Source organism: Camponotus floridanus, unplaced genomic scaffold (genome assembly GCF_003227725.1).
Source record: "Camponotus floridanus strain SB8 unplaced genomic scaffold, Cflo_v7.5 scaffold221, whole genome shotgun sequence".
In the NCBI taxonomy this organism is placed as follows: domain Eukaryota; kingdom Metazoa; phylum Arthropoda; class Insecta; order Hymenoptera; family Formicidae; genus Camponotus; species Camponotus floridanus.
Genome location: NW_020229350.1, coordinates 54913 through 75442, shown reverse-complemented (window position 1 = coordinate 75442; position 20530 = coordinate 54913). Strand labels below are relative to the sequence as shown.

The 20530-nt window shown below is 50.9% G+C and overlaps 2 protein-coding genes across 2 annotated transcripts; both read left to right on the top strand.

Annotated features, from left to right (window-relative positions):
• The first annotated feature begins 10873 nt into the window (after positions 1-10873).
• On the top strand, positions 10874-13330 carry LOC112637938. The gene has a single exon (XM_025408700.1). It carries the CDS (start codon positions 10874-10876, stop codon positions 13328-13330), a length of 2457 nt encoding a protein of 818 aa, XP_025264485.1.
• A 4289-nt stretch (positions 13331-17619) lies between these two features.
• LOC112637937 (matrix metalloproteinase-24-like) lies at positions 17620-19289 on the top strand. The gene is made up of 3 exons (XM_025408699.1): positions 17620-18014; positions 18100-18651; positions 18935-19289. Exons 1-3 carry the CDS (start codon positions 17620-17622, stop codon positions 19287-19289), a joined length of 1302 nt encoding a protein of 433 aa, XP_025264484.1.
• Positions 19290-20530: the final 1241 nt, after the last annotated feature.

Below are 20530 nucleotides of genomic sequence, written 5' to 3'. Positions count from 1 at the left end.
CGATGGTTCTTCCTCAGTCGCTTGCCTCCGGTCGCCCGACAAAAGCACGAAATATCACCGTCTCGACACTGGGCCTGAGCGGTCGCGAAACATGAAAAAGATGGCGACGGCGGCAGAACGGCCGGCACGCGGACGAAATCGTGTACGTGGCTCACAAAGAAAGATGGGCAACCTCACCGATAATGCTTCCTCCTGCTGGGGATGGTCCTCGGCCTCGTCCTCTCAGATATCTCGATAGCGGCGACAGACAAAAGGCACACTCGACAATGACAAGCAAATAAAGAGCGACTATTGAGCTCGAACTCCCGCACCAGAATGATCCCGGGATCTCGCGGCCCGGGGTCGATAGCGGCGTCAATGACCGCTTACTGGGGTGCGCAGCCCCGCGGCCAATCAGGACACGGCACGCAAGAGGTCCTAGCGCCTCGCGAGATCCGCGGCGCTTTAGCGCTTCGCGCGCAATTAATTTGATTTGAATTGTTTAATTGCTGTCGCGGGCCCATTTACAAGGGCCCGTTGGAGACTCCGCTGTCGTAGTCCTCCTCGGAGGGTAGCGTGGATCGGACTTCCGTCCCCTTTCCTAGGACGCGGGCGAATTCCCCCGGTATCGTCCTTTGCTAATCGTGTTCCCAAGCGTTACTATTTCCTCCGTTCGCTGTCGACGAGCGTCTTGACGCAATCTTCCTGGATGTGCTTCCGGTCTTCCGGATCTTCTCCGGCGAGGTGCCCGTTGTCGTTTATGACAAACAAAGAAAAATATCGACATAACTAATAAAAATTCTTACAAAACAACGATAGCGCTCGTCTCTCCGGGGATTTTCGATAACGCTCTCTCGAGGTTGATTCTGGCGCGGCCGCTCGGCCAGCGCCCCGTAAAAATCTCGGGGCGGATGGACGCGCTACAGGACGGCAACGTCACAATGTATATAACAGTATATACAGGGTGTCCAAAAAGATGGAGACCCCGAATTTTCTTGAAAGGATGACGTTTCTGAAAAAAATGTATCAGACAAAAATTGTAGGGTTCAAAAAGATCTATTTACTGATGTTATCAGTTTGACATTGAATGGCGTGGCCAAGGTCACGTCAAGGTCACATCAATTTTTTTAAACGAAATACCTTATTTTTCATAACAGAATCTAATAGCTAATGTTAAGAGCTTTATAAAATACTATAATAAAATTATTTTTCGTTAAGTATTTTTCGACTTATGAGACTTAAAAGTTACAGTACCGTTGGCATTAGCATTACCCAAGGTGTACCGCGTGGAGGTTGCCCGATCGGATTTACACCTCTTGTGTGTGTGTGTGTGTGTGTATGTGTGTGTTGCTGGCGGGACGCAATGTTGATTTAAAAAGCTCTTGACATCATTTGATCAATAAAAGCAAGATAGGTCTATCCGATCAGTGAAGGCAAGATAGAGGACTATCAGACTAATGAAGGCAAGATAGATGGATAGATCTGAATTTTTATTTCAACAGATGTTCAAAATGTGCACCATTTACGGTTTGACAATGTGCTATCCGATTATGAAAAGCCAAAATAGCATTCCTGGTGAAATTGGGATCAATCTGCGCAACTTCATCGACGATTCGTCGGCGAAGATTATTCAGATTTCTTGGGTTTGTCTTATAAACTTTGCTTTTTAGATAACCGCACAAGAAGAAATCTAGAGGCGACAAATCAGGTGATCGTGGTGGCCATTCAATCTCTCCTCTTCGACCTATCCAGCGATTAGGAAATTCCGTATTCAAATAATTACGAACATCTCTACCAAAATGAGGTGCCGCGCCATCCTGTTGAAACCACGTTTGAAAAACGTGGTTGAAAAACGTCTATCTTCAGTACTTTGATCACTTTTCTTCTTCGGTACTTATCAAAATTTGTTACAATTATTTATTAATTATGCCAAATCTTACAGAAAAAGAGAGAATATCTCTTTTAATGATGCGGGGTTGGGAGGATCGTAAAAGGTCTTACAATGAAATTTTGCAGCTATTCAACCAAACAATGCGCGATAAAAACAACGCTATCTCTAAATCCACCGTTGAAAAAACAATCAGACGCTTCGAGGAAACTGGCAGCGTGAAAAATCGCCCAATACCTGGACGCCCAGTATCAGCAACTAGTGAAGAAAAGCAAATGGATGCTGCGCAATCATTCGTTGAAGATCCACACCTCAGCATTCGTAAAGCAGCTCAGCAACACGACATTAGTAGGGGGTCAATGCATAACATCTTAAAAAAAAAACTCAAGTTTTATCCATACAAAATTCACCTTGTACAAGAATTGAGTGAAGATGATTTTGACCGACGTTTAGAATTTTGTGAGGTAATGATGACGCGAATTGATGCCAATCCAAACTTTCTTTACCAAATAATATTTTCAGACGAGGCTACTTTTGAGTTAAAAGGTAATGTTAATAGACATAATTGTAGATTTTGGAACGACGGCAACCCTTGCTGGATGATGGAAGCTCACACTCAATATCCAGAAAAATGCAACGTCTGGGCAGGTATTCTAAATAATCAAATAATTGGTCCATTTTTTATTGAGAGTAATTTAACGACAGCAAAATATGAAGAAATGTTGAGAAATGAGATAGTTCCGGCAGTTCGGCAGATTGTAGGTAACAACTTTGCGCAAACGTGGTTTCAACAGGATGGCGCGGCACCTCATTTTGGTAGAAATGTTCGTAATTATTTGAATACGGAATTTCCTAATCGCTCGATAGGTCGAAGAGGAGAGATTGAATGGCCACCACGATCACCCGATTTGTCGCCTCTAGATTTCTTCTTGTGGGGTTATCTAAAAAGCAAAGTTTATAAGACAAACCCAAGAAATCTGAATAATCTTCGCCGACGAATCGTCGATGAAGTTGCGCAGATTGATCCCAATTTCACCAGGAATGCTATTTCGGCTTTTCATGATCGGATAGCACATTGTCAAACCGTAAATGGTGCACATTTTGAACATCTACTGAAATAAAAATTCAGATCTATCCATCTATCTTGCCTTCATTAGTCTGATAGTCCTCTATCTTGCCTTCACTGATCGGATAGACCTATCTTGCTTTTGTTGATCAAATGATGTCAAGAGCTTTTTAAATCAACATTGCGTCCTGCCAGCAACACACACACACACACACACACACAAGAGGTGTAAATCCGATCGGGCAACCTCCACGCGGTACACCTTGGGTAATGCTAATGCCGACGGTACTGTAACTTTTAAGTCTCATAAGTCGAAAAATACTTAACGAAAAATAATTTTATTATAGTGTTTTATAAAGCTCTTAACATTAGCTATTAGATTCTGTTACGAAAAATAAGATATTTCGTTTAAAAAAATTGATGTGACCTTGACGTGACCTTGGCCACGCCATTCAATGTCAAACTGATAACATCAGTAAATAGATCTTTTTGAAACCTACAACTTTTGTCTGAAACATTTTTTTCAGAAACGTCATCCTTTCAAGAAAATTCGGGGTCTCCATCTTTTTTGGACACTCTGTATATACAGTATATATATATATATATATATATATATATATATATATATATTGTGACGTGGCCGTCCCGTCGCGTCTATCCGCAATTTTGACGGGGCGCGAACCGAGTGGCCGCGCCAAAGGTCAAGAGAGAGAGAGCGAGCGGAAGGTGCGGTCCGCCTTAGCGGCCGCCATGGGTAGCCGAAGCCGGTGGGCTCTCTCTTGGCATGGGGGGATGTGACGTGGCCGTCCCGTCACGTCTATCCGCCCCGGCAATTTTGACGGGGCGCGAGCCGAGTGGCCGCGCCAAGGGTCAAGAGAGAGAGAGCGAGCTACCGTACTCCCCGGAGAGACGAGCGAATTGGAATAGTTGCGTATAGAATTAATTGTTTTTTTTGTATTTTTATTTGGTAACGAGTTCGGCCGGAGGCACCTCACCACCGAACACCGAAGAACAGGGGAGAGCCGCATCGCCTCCCCGCGACAGCTAAAAACGACAGCCGAGGGAAACTCATAAGAGCCGAGGATCCTGGCCCAGAGAGCCCTGCATCATGAACCCAGGCAGGGGAGAGCAGCATCGCCTCTCCACGACTGCCGGAAGCGACAGCCATCCTCCAGGGGAGGATAAGTCCGTGAAGGACCTCACCCGGACCATATAAGGGCCCGCGACGGCATTCAAGCTTGGCGCTATTTCGCGCGGGGCGCAATAATGCCTCGCGTGGCGCGCGAAGCGCCAGGACCTCGCGCGTGTCGGCCGCTAATTGGCCGGGGGTCCGCGCATCCCCCTGCGCGGCCAGCGACCCCGCTATCGACCTTGGATCGCGAGATCCAGGGATCACTTTTGCCGCGGCCGCTCGACTGAAGAGTCAGAAGTATTGTTTTGTACACTTGTGAATCTCGCGGACTAGACGAATCACCGAGGACGAGGCCGAGGATCATCCCCGCAGACAGGAGGAGCTCCGTCGGTGAGGTTGCCCACGAAGTATTGTGCACCGCGTAAATAATTGTGTCCGCTCGCCGGCCGTTCTATCGCCGTCGCCATTACGGCATTTATCGCGACCGCTCGAGCCTTCTGCCGAGTCGGTCGAATTTTGTGGATTTCGGGCGACCGGAGATAAGCGGCTGAGGAAGCGCGGACACTGGCGACGGAAGTGCGTATCGTAGGGTAATTCTCGTCTCTCTCCGGGTGTCAGGGTGCGTAATACGCGTAGCATTCGACCGTTGGGTATCGACCGCGTGCGTCGTAAATCGCAAGCAATGCGTAGTTTGCACGGGCTGTCGTTTGGTTGTCGAAGCCGCGTCTCGCACCTCTGAAATATGTCTCAGAGCGAGTCTGTGGACCGTAATTAGTCGTGATTATTGAATCTTCGTGTAGTATCATCGTCGTTCGCGAATATTGCGTGAAACTGCGTATTATTGTCGCGTCCATTGCGTGCGTGCGAGTTGTTCGTCTCGAAAAAGGAACTTAATTCCTCGAAATTGTCGCGGTGTGCGGGTATCGCACGACTCTAAGTCTCAATATCGGAGGTCAGGAAACTCCTGGCAAAAATTGCGGCTATCGAAGGAGGCGCGGTGCGGGACTGTCGCCCGGCCTTCCTTATTGCCTTGAGACCGAGAAGATAATTAATTCTCACGCTATCGAAGGTATCGGGGGTGTGACACGACATTGTCGCAGCGCCCCGATTGCCAGAAATCTTTAAGTTGCGAGCGTCGCAGAAACCGGCGGAAAAAGCTCCGACCGCCGCCGGCTATCGAACTTCGCCGGTATCGTCCGCCAATCGTATGCGAGATCTCTCCTCACGAAACTAATATCTTTTCGCTTATTGCGTAACTAATCGGCCGTTTTCTTTCTGGGTTGTCGACTTCGAGTACGCTCGGAGGAAATTGCGAGATACGCAGCTAATTAGTGAGATCTCCGCGAGGCTGTCGAAGCTGCGAATGATAGGCAGGTATTATCGCACTCTCTCTCTCGCGTATGGTACGACCGTTATCGAGAATTCGAATTATCAAAGTTCCGTATAGAAATTATTGTTCTCAGGAGCTTCAACTTCAGGAAGCTTCCGTAATAGACGCTCTTTGTTAGACCGACTTAGAATATCGCGCGTTTTTCTAGCGTTTCGAGATTTATGGTCCGTTCATGACTAGCACATTATTTCTGTTTCCATTTTGTATCGAACTCTATTTTTTTTTCTGTTAATACTTCCTTACTTTCTTAATAAATCTGTTAATTTTCTTTATTTATTAAATCTCGCGTTCTTTATTTGACTGGCGATCGTCCGTAATTTCTGTGTCCGTCTTTGTCTGTTAATTTAGTAAGCTCGCTCAATCAATTAACTTTTTCTTTCAAACCCCGCCCCTCTACCGTTAGGCGAGCTAGCCAGCCCGTGGCGAAGCGGGCGGTCGTATTCTTTCGCGCTTCTCGCAGAATTTGTGAAAACTGGTACGTGAGAGACCGTACCTGGCGCCCAGTTCTGAGGTAACGAGACGGCCTTCGCTCCGCCGCGACTCGCGCGTGGACACCCTCCATCCCCGTTCCGCCGATCGCGAGTATATAAAAAACCTTCTGTTTTTGACGGCGCTTCCGCTCCCCCGCGAGAATAAAAATTAAAATTGAAAAAGCGTCGCAATATATATATATATATATACAGGGTGGGACAAAAGGGGAAACACCCTTGTAACTTTTGAACGAATCAAGGTAGAGAGTTGCAATTAGGAAGGATTTTGATAGGATCATGAAAGCTATTTTTTTATCAGGATGGCACCCACCCCCCACCTCTTTGGGACAAAGGGGCGGGGGTGAGTTAAAAATCTTAAATAGAATGAGGGGTCGAGTGAGGGCTCGTTTGAAAGGTCTTTCCAAGACGAGAACAACGCGGGGTCACTGAGGTCTTTACGATTTTTTTCACAGAGTTATGATTATTTAAATATTTCTACTCAAATTTTGCGATAACGCGAGGGTCCACAGTAAGGATGTGATGGCTATTAGACTTCGCGTGTTTAATGTTCGCGGACGCGCGTAACGGAGATCAAGACCCTGAGATTCGTCACTACCCCAGTATTTTGTGACACCAAACTTTCTCCGTTTTATGCATGCGCGCGCGCGAGCGTGTGTGTATAGGTCAGTGGGTCTATTTACAATAAGTGTTCAAACTGTCGACCTTCTACAGTTTGGCAATGGGCCAAACGATCATAAAAATTGGTTTGAACATTTTGTAATATTTCGGGAGTAATTAATGCCACTTCGTCGATAATCGGTACTTGTAAGTCATTAAGATTTTGAGGTTTAATTTTATACACTCTTTTAGATAACCCCAAAAGAAAAAAATCTAGGGGAGACAGATCAGGTGACCTGGGTGGCCATTCGATTGCGCCTCTCCTTCCTATCCATCTTTCAGGAAAAGTGTTGTTTAAAAAATTCTGCACTTGTAATGCAAAGTGTGGAGGGGCACCGTCCTGCTGAAACCAAACAGAATCAAAATCTGGATCAAAAATGTTGCGAAGAGTTGGTACAATATCGTCACGGAGCATTGCCTCATACTTTTGTGCTGTTAGATTTCCAATTCAATAAAGAAGGGCCCTATTATGTGCTCTCCAATTATTTCAGCCCAAACATTTAGTTTTTGTGGATATTGGCTTTTGGATTCTCTCATCCAATGCGGATTAGAATCACTCCAATATCGACTGTTGTGTCTATTCACTGAACCGTCTAACATAAACGTAGCCTCGTCTGAAAAAACAATCTTGTTATGAAATTCCGGTTGATCATCAATTTTCTGCATCATAATGTCACAGAATTCGAGTCGGCAATCAAAATCATGTGCGACTAATAAACAGTAATCAAACGAGCGTCGGGTAGCCTACCGGATTGCATTGAAATGGCGCTTACAGAAAGAGAACGTANAAATAATATTAAAAAATAATATTAAAAATAATATTAAAAAAATATTAAAATAATTAAAAAAGTTATAATATTAATCAGTGTTCGAAATGCGTAAATCGATTATCTCAATGTAAAATTTCGCGTTGCTAAAATCCGTATTTCAAATCTAACGGGCGTCGAGAACTTTCTCGAGCCTTCGTTCGGTAAACAAAAACTCGAACGTTCGAGTCACCGCTCGTTTTTTGCACCGCCTAAAAACGCTTGAAATTAAGCGATTGACAATAACATTGTCAACCGCCGTCAAAACTAAATCAACATACGGGCATGCGCGCCCATACGTCACGATCAGCTGATGGCCAATCAGCTGATCGAAAAAGGTCGTGCGCATGGCAAACGTCACACGCTATTTCCTGACCTCATCGGCGGCCAATTATGCGCGGCGCCATGAGGTCACCGCCAAACTTTAAAGTTAATTGGGCCACGTCGCGACGGGGCCCAAAATCCGCCCGGTATATAATGAGCCAGTGAGAGGGCACGCGGAAGTCTCGCACTTTTCGCTTACCATACCGCTTAATCTTACCGCTCAGTTAAACCGCAAATATTAAACGACAACCGCTATTCTTCTCGGACTTTGATTTTCCGCACGCTCGATCTATCACGCCGCTCGCGATCTCCCGCGAGTTTAACCGCTTCGCTTGTCGCACCGCTCGTTGCACTGTACACTTGTCACGGTCATCGTTGAACTCTAATAAACTATTGTTTTGGTGTGATTATCACGAGTTTCACTGCACTGGCCTATCCTCCACGTTCGCGCAATTTCTTGCCGGATCCGCTCGCGAACATTTCTGGTCCTTCGAGCCGGATATTTTACCATCATCCGCGTCCGCTGTTTCGTGAGTGATCCTCTCGTGCAGTTGGTGGAGTGAAGTGACCTCTGAAAAGACAAAGGAACATTAGACATGAGTGCTGAAGTGAAGGTGCTGCTGGAAGCACAGCACGACATTCATGGTCGGATCTCCCGCGCCGTGGACAATCTGAGGAAGATGGCGTGAGCAACATCACCCGCGACGCCATCCAAGCTCGCCTCGGCATCCTGGACAATCGCTGGCAAAAAATGGAGACCCAGCATGAGCTCATTCGTGCGGCGCTGAAGGACAAGTATCAGGAGAGTGAGTACGCTGTATCTGATTTTATTGAAGTCGCGGAGAATACTTACGTGACACAACGTAGCACGCTGACCAGCTACGCTGAGAAGCTTAAGGGCGAGACGCCCGCCGCGCTCAGAGGCGAGCCGGACCACGATCGGGCTCCTAAAACCTCGTTGCCGCGCATCAAGCTTCCGACGTTTGCGGGATCTTACGAAGAATGGGCCGTCATTCCGCGACCTCTTCCCAATCAGTCATCGGGGCGAATGAGTCAGTCTCCGACATCGAGCGATTTCACTACCTCCGGTCTTGTGTCAAGGGAGCCGCTGAAAAATTGATAAAATCATTAACGGTGACCGGTGATAATTACCATCGCGCTTGGACGATTTTGTGCAAGCACTTCAAAACAAAAGGGAGCTTATCCGTTCTAATTTCGCCGCGTTCACCTCCGTTCCCAAAATGAAGTGCGAGTCAGCGGGAGAACTCGGTCGCATTCACAACGCCGTAACGACCGCGGTGAACGCGCAGGAGAGTATAGGGAGACCCATCAACTCCCACGGTATGGATCTCCTCAATTTCTCACCGTCGAATTGTTCGATTCGCGTACACGGATGGAATGGGAGTCCTCGACCTGCGACTCCACTGATCCGCCAGACCACGGCGCCCTCGTCAGCTTCATCGCTAAGCGCATTCTCACGCTAAATGCCGCGAGGCCGCGAGTATCGCAACCAACCTCCGATGGCGCGTCGCGAACCGCGAAAGCTCACCACACGAAGACCGGATCCGATCACTTGAAGTGCGCACTGTGCCAGGGGAAGCACACCCTCATGCAGTGTAACGACTTCAAGGCGAAGTCCGCGATAGACCGAAAGTCCTTTGTAGAGCAGGGTAGACTGTGCTACAACTGTCTCGGGAACCACATGATCTTCAAGTGCCAGTCTGTGAAGACCTGTCTGACGTGCAAGAGCAAGCACCACACTACACTGCACGACGCGTACACTTCGCCCTCCTCCAACGAGGTGAACGCCCTGTCTGCGATGCACCCCTCATCTGAGCGTAAAGCGATCCTCCTCGCGACAGCTCGCGTGCATCTCACTGACCGCGCCGGGGATCTTCATCCGGTCCGAGCGATGCTCGATCAAGGATCCGAGGTGTCGATCATCTCCGAAGCACTGGTCCAACGGCTGAGACTTCCCCGCTCCCGCTCCTCAGTGTCCATAATCGGCATCGGCGAGTCACGATCCGGGTCAACCCGCGGGGAGAGTGGCACTCAGTCTCTCCTCGATGATCACCGGGGCCAAACTCAAGGCCGTCGCCTTCGTGTTACCGCGCCTGTCGGCCTATCAGGGTTCTTCGGTGAAGAACCTCCCCTCCTGACCTCACGTTCATGGTCTTGAGCTCGCCGACCCCAGGTATCAGGAGCTCGATCCGGTAGAACTATTGTTGGGCGCGGAAGTCTGCTCAGCCATCCTTGAGGTCGGCCTTCGCAAGGGTGGTCCTCAAGATCCCGTCGCCCAGAAAACAGCCCTGGGATGGATCCTGTCAGGAGGGTCCAGCGCAGCACCCTTCCAAGGACTCCGTAACTCCTTGCAGTGCACTGTCGACCAAGAGCTCAATCAGCTTGTGCACAGCTTTTGGGAACAGGAAAGGGAACCCCCCTCCCCTGTTGCCCTTATACCAGAGGATCAAGAGTGCGAGACCCTCTTCATAAGTACTCACCAGCGAACTGCGTCCGGAAGATATGTAGTACGACTGCCGTTTTCTTCCCCGCCAACGTCGCTTGGTGGAACCCGTAAACCGGCTGAAAGCCTCTTGTCAGCGATGGACCTTCGGAGCAAGAGAGATCCTGAGTTCGGCGTCCGGTATCGGGAGTTTATGCAGGAGTACGAGGACCTGAAACACATGAGTCCTGTGACTACGGTCGGTACCGCAGGATGCTACCTACCTCACCACGGAGTCCTCCGCCAGTCCAACTCCTGCAGCAAGCTCCGCGTCGTCTTCAACGGGTCGCAGCGTATCGCCTCGGGGGACTCCCTCAATCGACATCTGCTGATCGGCGCCAACTTACTGCCAGCACTAGCTGATGTCTTCCTTCGCTGGCGCCGGCACCGCTTCGTGTTCGTCACCGACATCGAGAAGATGTTCCGGCAGATACTCGTCCACCCTGAAGATCGTCGCTTCCAGCGGATACTCTGGCGTCCAAAGGCTTCCGGCAAGATCCAAGAGTACGAGCTCAACACCGTGACCTACGGGCTCGCCTGTGCTCCGTTCCTCGCTGTCCGCACTCTCCAACAATTGGCGGCCGACGAAGAGGCACGAGCCCCGAAGGGAGCAACCGCTCTGCGCCATGACTGCTACATGGACGACGTGATCACCGGGTCGGACACCTTGCAGCACGCGGTCGGAGACGCCCTGCAGACGGAGCTCCGAGAGCTCTGCACGGCGGGCGGGTTTCCGCTGCGGAAATGGGCCGCCAATAGCGAGGCCATCCTTGAGGGTGTTCCTCCCGATCACCGACTCAAACAGGCATACCATTCCTGGGAGAGCGAGGTACACTCCACCTTAGGCCTGCGTTGGCATCCGGCCAGCGACGACTTCTCCTTCGCCATCCAGCCTCGAAGCACTGGCGAATTCACTAAGAGGCGAGTCCTGGCGGAAACGGCACGGCTATTCGACCCTTTGGGATGGCTCGCTCCTGTGATCATCCGCGCCAAGATCTTAATCCAGTCAGCATGGTTGAAAAGGCTGGACTGGGACTCTCCGCTCCCAGCGGAGGACGCTCAGTCTTGGCAGCGCCTCCTCTCCGAGCTCCATTTGCTGGAGCGCCTCCGAATAAGGCGCTGGCTGGGTGTCACTCAACAGGATCCGACGGTCGAGATCCACGGCTTCGCCGACGCGTCTGAGCGTGGATACGCGGCCGTCGTCTACCTTCGCGTGCCCAGTACGGAAGAGACGTCCATCCACTTACTGGCCGCGAAAAGCAAGGTCGCGCCGATTAAGCCCGTGACGCTCCCACGGCTGGAACTCTGCGCTGCCTCCTTGCTGACCAACCTCGTGTACCACCTCCGGTCATCACTGGAGGTGTCGGCGCCAGTATATCTCTGGTCCGACTCCAAGGTTGTCCTCCACTGGATCAAGGGTCATGCTTCACGGTGGAAAACCTACGTGGCCAATAGAGTGTCGCTGATCCAGGAGCGGCTCCCCGAAGCGCAGTGGCGACACGTCCCGGGTCAAGAGAATCCTGCCGATTGTGCTTCCAGAGGGATCGCTCCGAGGGATCTGCTGAACCACCCCCTATGGTGGGAGGGCCCCGGCTGGCTTCTCGGCGACTCGTCACTATGGCCAGCCAGCGACGAGGCATCAATGGTCAGCGTTCCTGAAACAAAAACCACGGTATTAACGGCCATCAGCAAGGTCAGACCGGAGCCTGAAATACTCCTACAGTTCTCGACACTGCATAGGCTCTTAGGTGTCTCTGCTTGGTGTCTTCGTTGGCGCCGGACCGCTCGTCATCCTCCCAGCGTCGCCCTGCTCTCGGACGAGCTCGACGCCTCCCTCATTCGCTGGCTGAGAATCGTCCAAGGGATCCACTACGCCGTTGAACTAGCCGCCGTACGAGAGTCTCGCCCAGTGCCTCGCGGTAGCCACCTGGCCAGGCTGCATCCATTCCTCGACGACGACGGGATCCTGCGCGTCGGCGGCCGTCTGAAACACGCAATACTCACTTACGATGAACGACATCCTATGATAGCGCCGCCCACTTCATGGCTCACCAAGCTCGTGATAGAGTCTTGCCACCGCCGGACGCTTCATGGAGGCACTCAGCTCACTTTGGGGCTCCTTCGCCTCCGCTTCTGGGTGCCGCAAGGTCGAGCCGTAATCAAGCGGACACTGCACCGGTGCGTGACATGCACCCGCTGGCGAGCCCACACTCCACGGCCCCTCATGGCCGACCTCCCTCGGGGGCGAGTCACTCCAGCACGCCCTTTCCTGAGGACAGGAGTCGATTACGCTGGCCCGATATTCCTCCGCACTTCCAAGGGGCGAGGACATCGAGCTCACAAGGCGTTCATAGCCGTGTTCGTCTGCCTCTGTTCCAGAGCCGTCCATCTTGAGGTAGTATCTGACTACTCCTCTGACGCCTTCCTCGCAGCATTCCGCAGGTTCGTTTCCCGTCGCGGACTGTGCGAGGAAATGTACTCGGACTGCGGAACTAACTTCATCGGGGCGGACAACCAACTCCGAGAATTCTTCCGCGCGTCATCTTCCGACGGCCGTCGCATCTCTCGGGAAGTCGCCAAGGAAGGAATATCCTGGCGCTTCAATCCTCCCGCCGCGCCGCACTTCGGAGGCCTCTGGGAAGCGGCGGTGAAATCCATGAAACATCACCTGCGACGGGTGATAGGAGAGACTACGCTCACCTTCGAGGAGATGAGTACTCTTCTTTCACAAATCGAAGCATGTTTAAATTCTCGTCCATTGCAGGCTTTCTCAGATGACCCCGACGACATCACCGCATTGACTCCAGGGCATCTCCTAATAGGCGCCCCTCTACTAGCGGTCCCAGAGCCCTCATTAGCCGAACGGCCTCCGAACGCCCTATCCCGGTGGCAGCTGCTGCAACGAATGCGTGACCACTTCTGGCAGCGATGGTCTCAGGAGTATGTCCACGCCTTGGCACCTCGATCAAAATGGCTCAACTCCGAGCCCGCTCCGGAGGTCGGAGCATTGTGCCTCATCCGTTCGGAGATGACCCCGCCTTCCCGCGAATACTCGCGCTGCATCCAGGAAGCGATGGCACGGTCCGCGTTGTGACTGTCCGCACCTCCACCTCGGATCTCGTTCGGCCAGTCGTAAAACTCGTCCTTTTACCGGGAGTCAAGGAGGCTCGCGCGTCCGTAGACGAATAATGCTCGGGCACTATTCTCCCCGCGTTGCGTAGAGTCTTGCGCGCCTCACTATATTGTACATATTGTATATATCGTGTATATATTTTTCATTACAGCTGTCCGTCGTCCATCTCGCGTTCTCGCCGCGATTTCCTCATTCGCATATCACTAGTCACCCACTCACTGTACATTGTGCATCCCCGAGCGATGCACAATTGATCCCCATTAATCATTGCACTTCACATCGCACTACTTTTCATTATTTCACTGTAAATATCACCGTATTTCACTACCGCAACTCTCAGTCTCGCGAAAGATAGAAATCAACTGAACAACACGTGTTGTCGTATTGCGTCACACATTCCATTCATCGATCGCGATCCAGATACCGCCAATTGAACCGCTTGCGACATCTGTCCGTCCCCGTTCATACTCGCGAATTTCGTCACGCGCTGACGAGGCGGGCGGGATGTTCGAAATGCGTAATCGATTATCTCAATGTAAAATTTCGCGTTGCTAAAATCCGTATTTCAAATCTAACGGGCATCGAGAACTTTCTCGAGCCTTCGTTCGGTAAACAAAAACTCGAACGTTCGAGTCACCGCTCGTTTTTGCACCGCCTAAAAACGCTTGAAATTAAGCGATTGACAATAACATTGTCAACCGCCGTCAAAACTAAATCAACATACGGGCATGCGCGCCCATACGTCACGATCAGCTGATGGCCAATCAGCTGATCGAAAAAGGTCGTGCGCATGGCAAACGTCACAACGCTATTTCCTGACCTCATCGGCGGCCAATTATGCGCGGCGCCATGAGGTCACCGCCAAACTTTAAAGTTAATTGGGCCACGTCGCGACGGGGCCCAAAAATCCGCCCGGTATATAATGAGCCCAGCGAGAGGGCACGCGGAAGTCTCGCACTTTTCGCTTACCATACCGCTTAATCTTACCGCTCAGTCAAACCGCAAATATTAAACGACAACCGCTATTCTTCTCGGACTTTGATTTTCCGCACGCTCGATCTGTCTCGCCGCTCGCGATCTCCCGCGAGTTTAACCGCTTCGCTTGTCGTACCGCTCGTTGCACTGTACACTTGTCACGGTCATCGTTGAACTCTAATAAACTATTGTTTTGTGTGATTATCACGAGTTTCACTGCACTGGCCTATCCTCCACGTTCGCGCAATTTCTTGCCGGATCCGCTCGCGAACAATCAGCGAATAAACTCGTATCGCGCGTACGCGGTTGAACGTATTTTTTTCCGGCACTTCCTCCGGAGCAATCGAGAATTTATCGCGCCTCATTAAATTAAATTACCTCGTTATATTTCCGCATTGCGCGATTTTTTTCATATCGCTTTAGATTACGGCGTTAGCATTAGCATTCGACGGAATCACAAAGACTCGGCGATAGCGATATCGCAGATATAAATCAGCGCCGAGAGACCGTTTTTTCCTCAGAATGAGTCTCGCGATCCCGTTGTTGAGTGCGTCTGATATCGCGAGTGTTCTCAGTGCGTCCAGTGTTCCTAACGTATCCAGCATTCATTCTCGGAGTTATTTTTTTCACGCGAACGACGAGCAGCGATGAAATTTCGCGATTGCGGAGGATGCTTCGCGAATGCACGTTCACGCCGTGGATGTGCTTGTGGAAGATAAAGTACATCAGAAATCTCATGGATGCGATCCTCAATATAGCCGTAACGTGGAACGTAAGTACTCATTCGTCTCTTTATTCTTTCGCTCTCCTTCGAGGAAAAAATACTACGTATATTTTTTTTTTCACAGTTCGAGAATGAGGTTGAGATCTGTGGATTCGTCAACATACGTCGCCGACATAGGATACGACAGGCGAGACTGAAGCAACGGCGATTCTTAAACTCCTTATGGTGCGACCGGCCGTCCTATAGAGAATGGGAGAGGCGCTCCCCTAATATCTACGCCGACATCTTTCGACTAAGAAGATTGTTCGACATGGAGCCGCTCGTCTCGGATCGCGCGTTTAAAACCGAGGATTTCTGTGACGACGATTCTCCCGTGGAGATATGGTACTGTGACGCGAGCTCGCTCGAGGAAACGAGCTCCATCCGTACGGAGGACGAAGGATTTTAACCGAGGTACTGATCACTTCTGGTATAACGCGCCGTTCTTTCCTTTCGCGTCTCTCGATACGTATTATTATCATTAATACGCAGCTTTACGTATTTCAGACGTCTCGTCGATCTCGACGTCTCGTCGAAGGACGGTGTCGGAGGACGGCGTCGAAGGACAGCGTCGGAGGACGGCGTCGAAGGACGGCGCCGAAGGACGGAGTCGAAGAACGGCGTCTTCCCTGGAAGACTATGCATTATTGAAGTAGACTACTATCACATGCAAAGTTATCCCTTAAGATTGATCTTCGCCCGCGTCGCCTCCCTTCCCCTTGCGCGCGTCAAAACTCATCGTCGCTCTCGCGAACTGAGCTTGTTTCGCCGATCGGGCGCGCCGCATCTTCACGAGAGATTCGTCGTCGTCGTCGTCGTCGTCGTAGTAATCGTCGTCGTAATCGTAGTCGTAATTTTGTCTCCCCCATATTCATATAATTCATTATGCCGGGGGGTATTTATGGTTGATTCGCGGGCGTTTCTCTGTATTCATACACTCTATTATGCCGGGGGGTATTTATGGTTGATTCGCGGGCGTTTCTCTGTATTCATATAATCCATTATGCCGGGGGGTATTTATGGTTGATTCGCAGGTGCCTCTCAATATTCCTGTCCATACTCGTATACTCCCTCTTACAGGGGTATTTATGGGTCATTTATGGTCGATTCCTAGGTCGATTCCTAGGTCGTTTACGGTTCGCTTACGGTTCGCTTACGGTTCGCTTACGGTTCGCTTATGGTTCTTACGGTTCTTATGGTTCTTATGGTTCTTATGGTTCTTAGGTTCTTACGGTTCTTACGGTTTGCTTACGGTTCATTCACGAATGAACCCCCGCGATCGTTTCGCCTTGTTCGGGCGCGGTTATACGGGTAAGCGTAAGGCTCGAGATCGCGATACATTCATTCACAAATCATGTTTTTGCAGCTACTTTATTTTTAAATGGTCGTTCGATATGAGCTTAAACGGGCATGTTTTTGTAAGACCGTTTATTTACGTCGTTCCCGAGAGCATTAAGAAGTAGCTCTTCGCACTCCGTATCGGTTCGCAGGTCATTCTTGGTCGTTCTCACAGGTCGTTCGTATATATCGTTCGTATATACAACTTTTACTGAAGTCATTTTTGATTGCAGGCTTTCCCTAAGAGATATTCGAGTGGATCATTTAAAATGGGTCCACCCCGTATATAATAGTCGTACATTTAATAATCGTATTTTTCAATCATATATGTTTAACAATGGTATATTGTAATCGCCGTGTCGTATCCATCGTCGATAGTCGCGCGATCAGCAAACAGGGAGGAGAACTCGAAGACCCTCCGCGTTCTCTCGAACATTATATTAGGATGTTCTAATATAATGTTGTAATATAAGGTTCGCCGACTACTTCAAGTTCCTCCCCCCCACCACAAGCTCACTCGCGTATCGGCCGTGTAATTACTTCATTATGTTAAGCGTTATACTAAGCGTTATACTAAGCGTTATACTAAGCGTTATATTAAACGTTATAACCCTGTCGACATTTGTATAAACATCTCGTAAAGCGATACGCTACATTCACCTCCTCCTTGTCCTCCGACAAGTATCGCGAGACTAATATACACGCGCGTATCGCGTGCTTCGATATCGCGTCAAATGGTTCGATTTTATGTTCAAACAAATATGTAAAAAGAAGTAGAAGACACGACAAGGCGCACGTCTAAGCGATATCTTTGTGAATTGCAGATCGCGCGCATTTTTTGTACGAATGAAGAATAATGTTTTTTGTACGAATAAAAAAATCATTTTTTTTGTACGAATAAAGAATCATTTCTTTTCGATCACCTCTCTAGCGCGTCCTAGAGTATCTTTCCTCTCCCTTTTCTATTTTTTGTTATCGTTTGTTTCTTTTTTTAAAAAAAAAAGTTCGTTCTCTCGATCATCCTTCTCGCGCGTCCGAGCGTACGTACCCTCCCCTCCCCTCGCCTCCTCCTTCTCCCTCGTACTCGCGCTTTCTCGCGTTCCGGAGAACGACGACGCATCGCCGAAGGCGATAGTTCGCCACCGTCCCGACTCCCGCGCGTCTCGCACGAGCCATGACGCGCGTCGCGTTATCGCTCGCGCTGACGATATCCCTGCTCGCGGCCGTCGCGGCGACGTCGACCTACGATGACGTCGTGGAGGCGTCCCGTTATCTTCGAACCTACGGCTTTCTGGAGAACGAGGAGAATCATCAGCAGTTGTCGCTACTGGACAACGCGACCGCCCTGAGCGAAGCGCTGTCGTTGTTTCAGGAATACTACGGTCTGCCGGGAAACGGCGTTCTGACCGTGGAAACGATTCGCGTCATGCGCAGGCCGCGATGCGGCGTCGCGGACATTCGCGCCTACAGCCCGTTGACGAGAAAGTGGCCGAGGACGCATGTCACGTGGAACTTCAAACTAGCGAACAGAGATACTCTGCGCACGACTCAGAGCGCGTTCTCTCTGTGGTCCGAGCAATCCGCTCTGACGTTCTCGCGCGACTCGCTGCGCCCCGATATCCTATCAATCCGGCGCTCACGCGTATGAGAACAGCGACAACGGGGGCTCGTGCCCGTCGCCGTTCGCGGGACCGGGATCGGTCGTCGCTCACGCGTTCTTTCCGACGGGAGAGCCCGATCAGGTGACCGAGGTGCACGTCGACGAGACGGAGCCGTGGCACATCACATTGACCAAGCCCTCGTCGGACAGGCTGTATCTCCTTCAGACGCTGACGCACGAGATCGGTCACACTCTGGGTCTGACTCACAGTATGAGGGATGACTCGGTCATGTACGCGTACACGCCGTCGGAGGAAAGGCGATATCCGCTCAGGCTGAGCGTAGAGGACGTCGTAAACGTGCGAAATCTCTACGGATCGAGAGAGACGACGACTCCTAGGATCGTCGAGGCTACTCGACCGACGACCGCGGCGACGACCGCGATGACGACGAGAACGACGACGACGACGACGGCCTCGACGACGACGGCAGCCGCGGCTCAGCCGACGACCGCGAGAACGGTCGAGCCGCCGCTCGCTCCCTCCGATACCGCAGATCTATGCGCCTTGAGGCGCGTAGACGGAGCGCTAATCATGAATCGTCGCCTGTACGTCGCGCGTAAACGCAACGTGTGGCCGGTCGATATGAGGGAGAGACGCTACGGAGCGCCCTTCTCGTTCGCCGACTACTTTCCTCCCCCGCAATCTCACTCGCGTATCGGCCGTGTATCAGAGACCGTCGGGCGATATCGCGATATTCGCCGGCGACTACGTCTACCTCGCCGATTCGAATTTTCATCTTAAAGCGGGATGGCCTAGATCCGTCGAATACGTCGGATTTCCCCGCGACGCTAGGATAAACGCCGCGATAAACACGCACGCCGGGCGCAGTTACGTCATATACAACGACGATAAGATAGCCGAGATGAACGACTGCGCGATGACCGTCGCGAGGCACGGCGCTCTGCGGGATACGTTTTCCGGGATACCATCCGCGATAACGGCCGCCTTCCGTCACGTCGACGGTAATCTCTATTTTCTGAAGAAACGCGACTATTACGCGTACAGCGAGTTCCTCGACGCGATAATCTCGGCCGGTCCCTTCGATCTTAGCATACTGGGAATAGAATGCCCAGCCGATGGCATTCTGCATCGATTGAGCGAACTCGTCTCCAAGCTGTATCGTCTGGAATACGCGTCCTTCGAAAGACCGCGCAACGGCGACGACGACGACGACGTTGACTAAGATCAGGAAATCCTGAAACCTAACGTTAAGATTACATTTAATATGCTGTTCTAAACCGCTGTTCTAAACCGCTGTTCTAAACCGCTTCCGCTGCATTAATTAACGCGCGCGTCGAGAATAAAGATATCGAGACGATTGAGATCGCATCGTATATAAGACGCGTCTCGATCGTTGAGCGCGACATTTCCAACGATACTCGCGATTAACGCGCGTCCGATTCTCAGCGGACGTCTACGACGAATCTCTCTCTCTCTCCTCGCGACGATCAACGTTAACGACGCCGTCGCCACCGCAGTGTCTTCCTACGAACATCGAAGCCCTGTTCGCGAGACCGATCATGTTCGCCGGACTAGGACAGGAGTACCGCAGAGTGTTCGGGGACTCGTCCGCGACGCCCGCGACGCCCGCTACTCCGTCGGCGCCGCCGATGACGGGCCCCTTCGTCGTCCGGCCTAACCGTCGAGACGATTACGCGGCTTCCGCCAAGGACGAAGATACCACCCGCGATCGTTCGGACACTCCGCCCGTGATCAAGAAAGCGCGACTGTACACCGAGGACGAGTGAGTATGCGCGAGTCACCTCGCCCGAGCGCTCTCGATCTCCGCCTCGATCGGCTATTTTCGCATAATAACGTCGTCTTTTTTTTTTTACAGATGGAATAGAAACTGGCTGTTCAAACGCGAGATCAATTTCGCGAGACATCCGATTCGAATACTAGGAAGACGATATCCTCTGACCAAGACGGCGTACAAATACATCGACATCGCCGTGAAGCGCGAATCTCGAGTCGACATCGTCCTAGGAGACTGCCATGGAAAGGAGATATCTTTGACGCCTGACATGTGGAAGGATCTGCTCGCTCTGCGCAACGATATACTGCCGTATTTCGAGAACGAATTGGACGAGGCTGTCGCGCGCCCTCCGACGTCCATAATCGTCGGAACCGTGACGCTTCGATTCGGCAAGATAAACAATCTGAAGACTCTGCAATTCGAGACACCGAAGAATCGCATCGCTCTGTCGCAATCCACCGTGAAGGCGCTGTTCGTTCTCGAGCTGTGCGTCAATCGTATCATCGCGTCGTTGACCGGCATACTCGAGATCGTAGACGCCAAGTTATCGCGTTTTCTAGATATCGCGACGGAGACCGACCACCCCGGCGATATTCCCGAAGCGATTCGCCGGCACGAGCACTTCAACGCGAACGATCTGATCGACTGCGAGTTGCACGCTCTGCTGT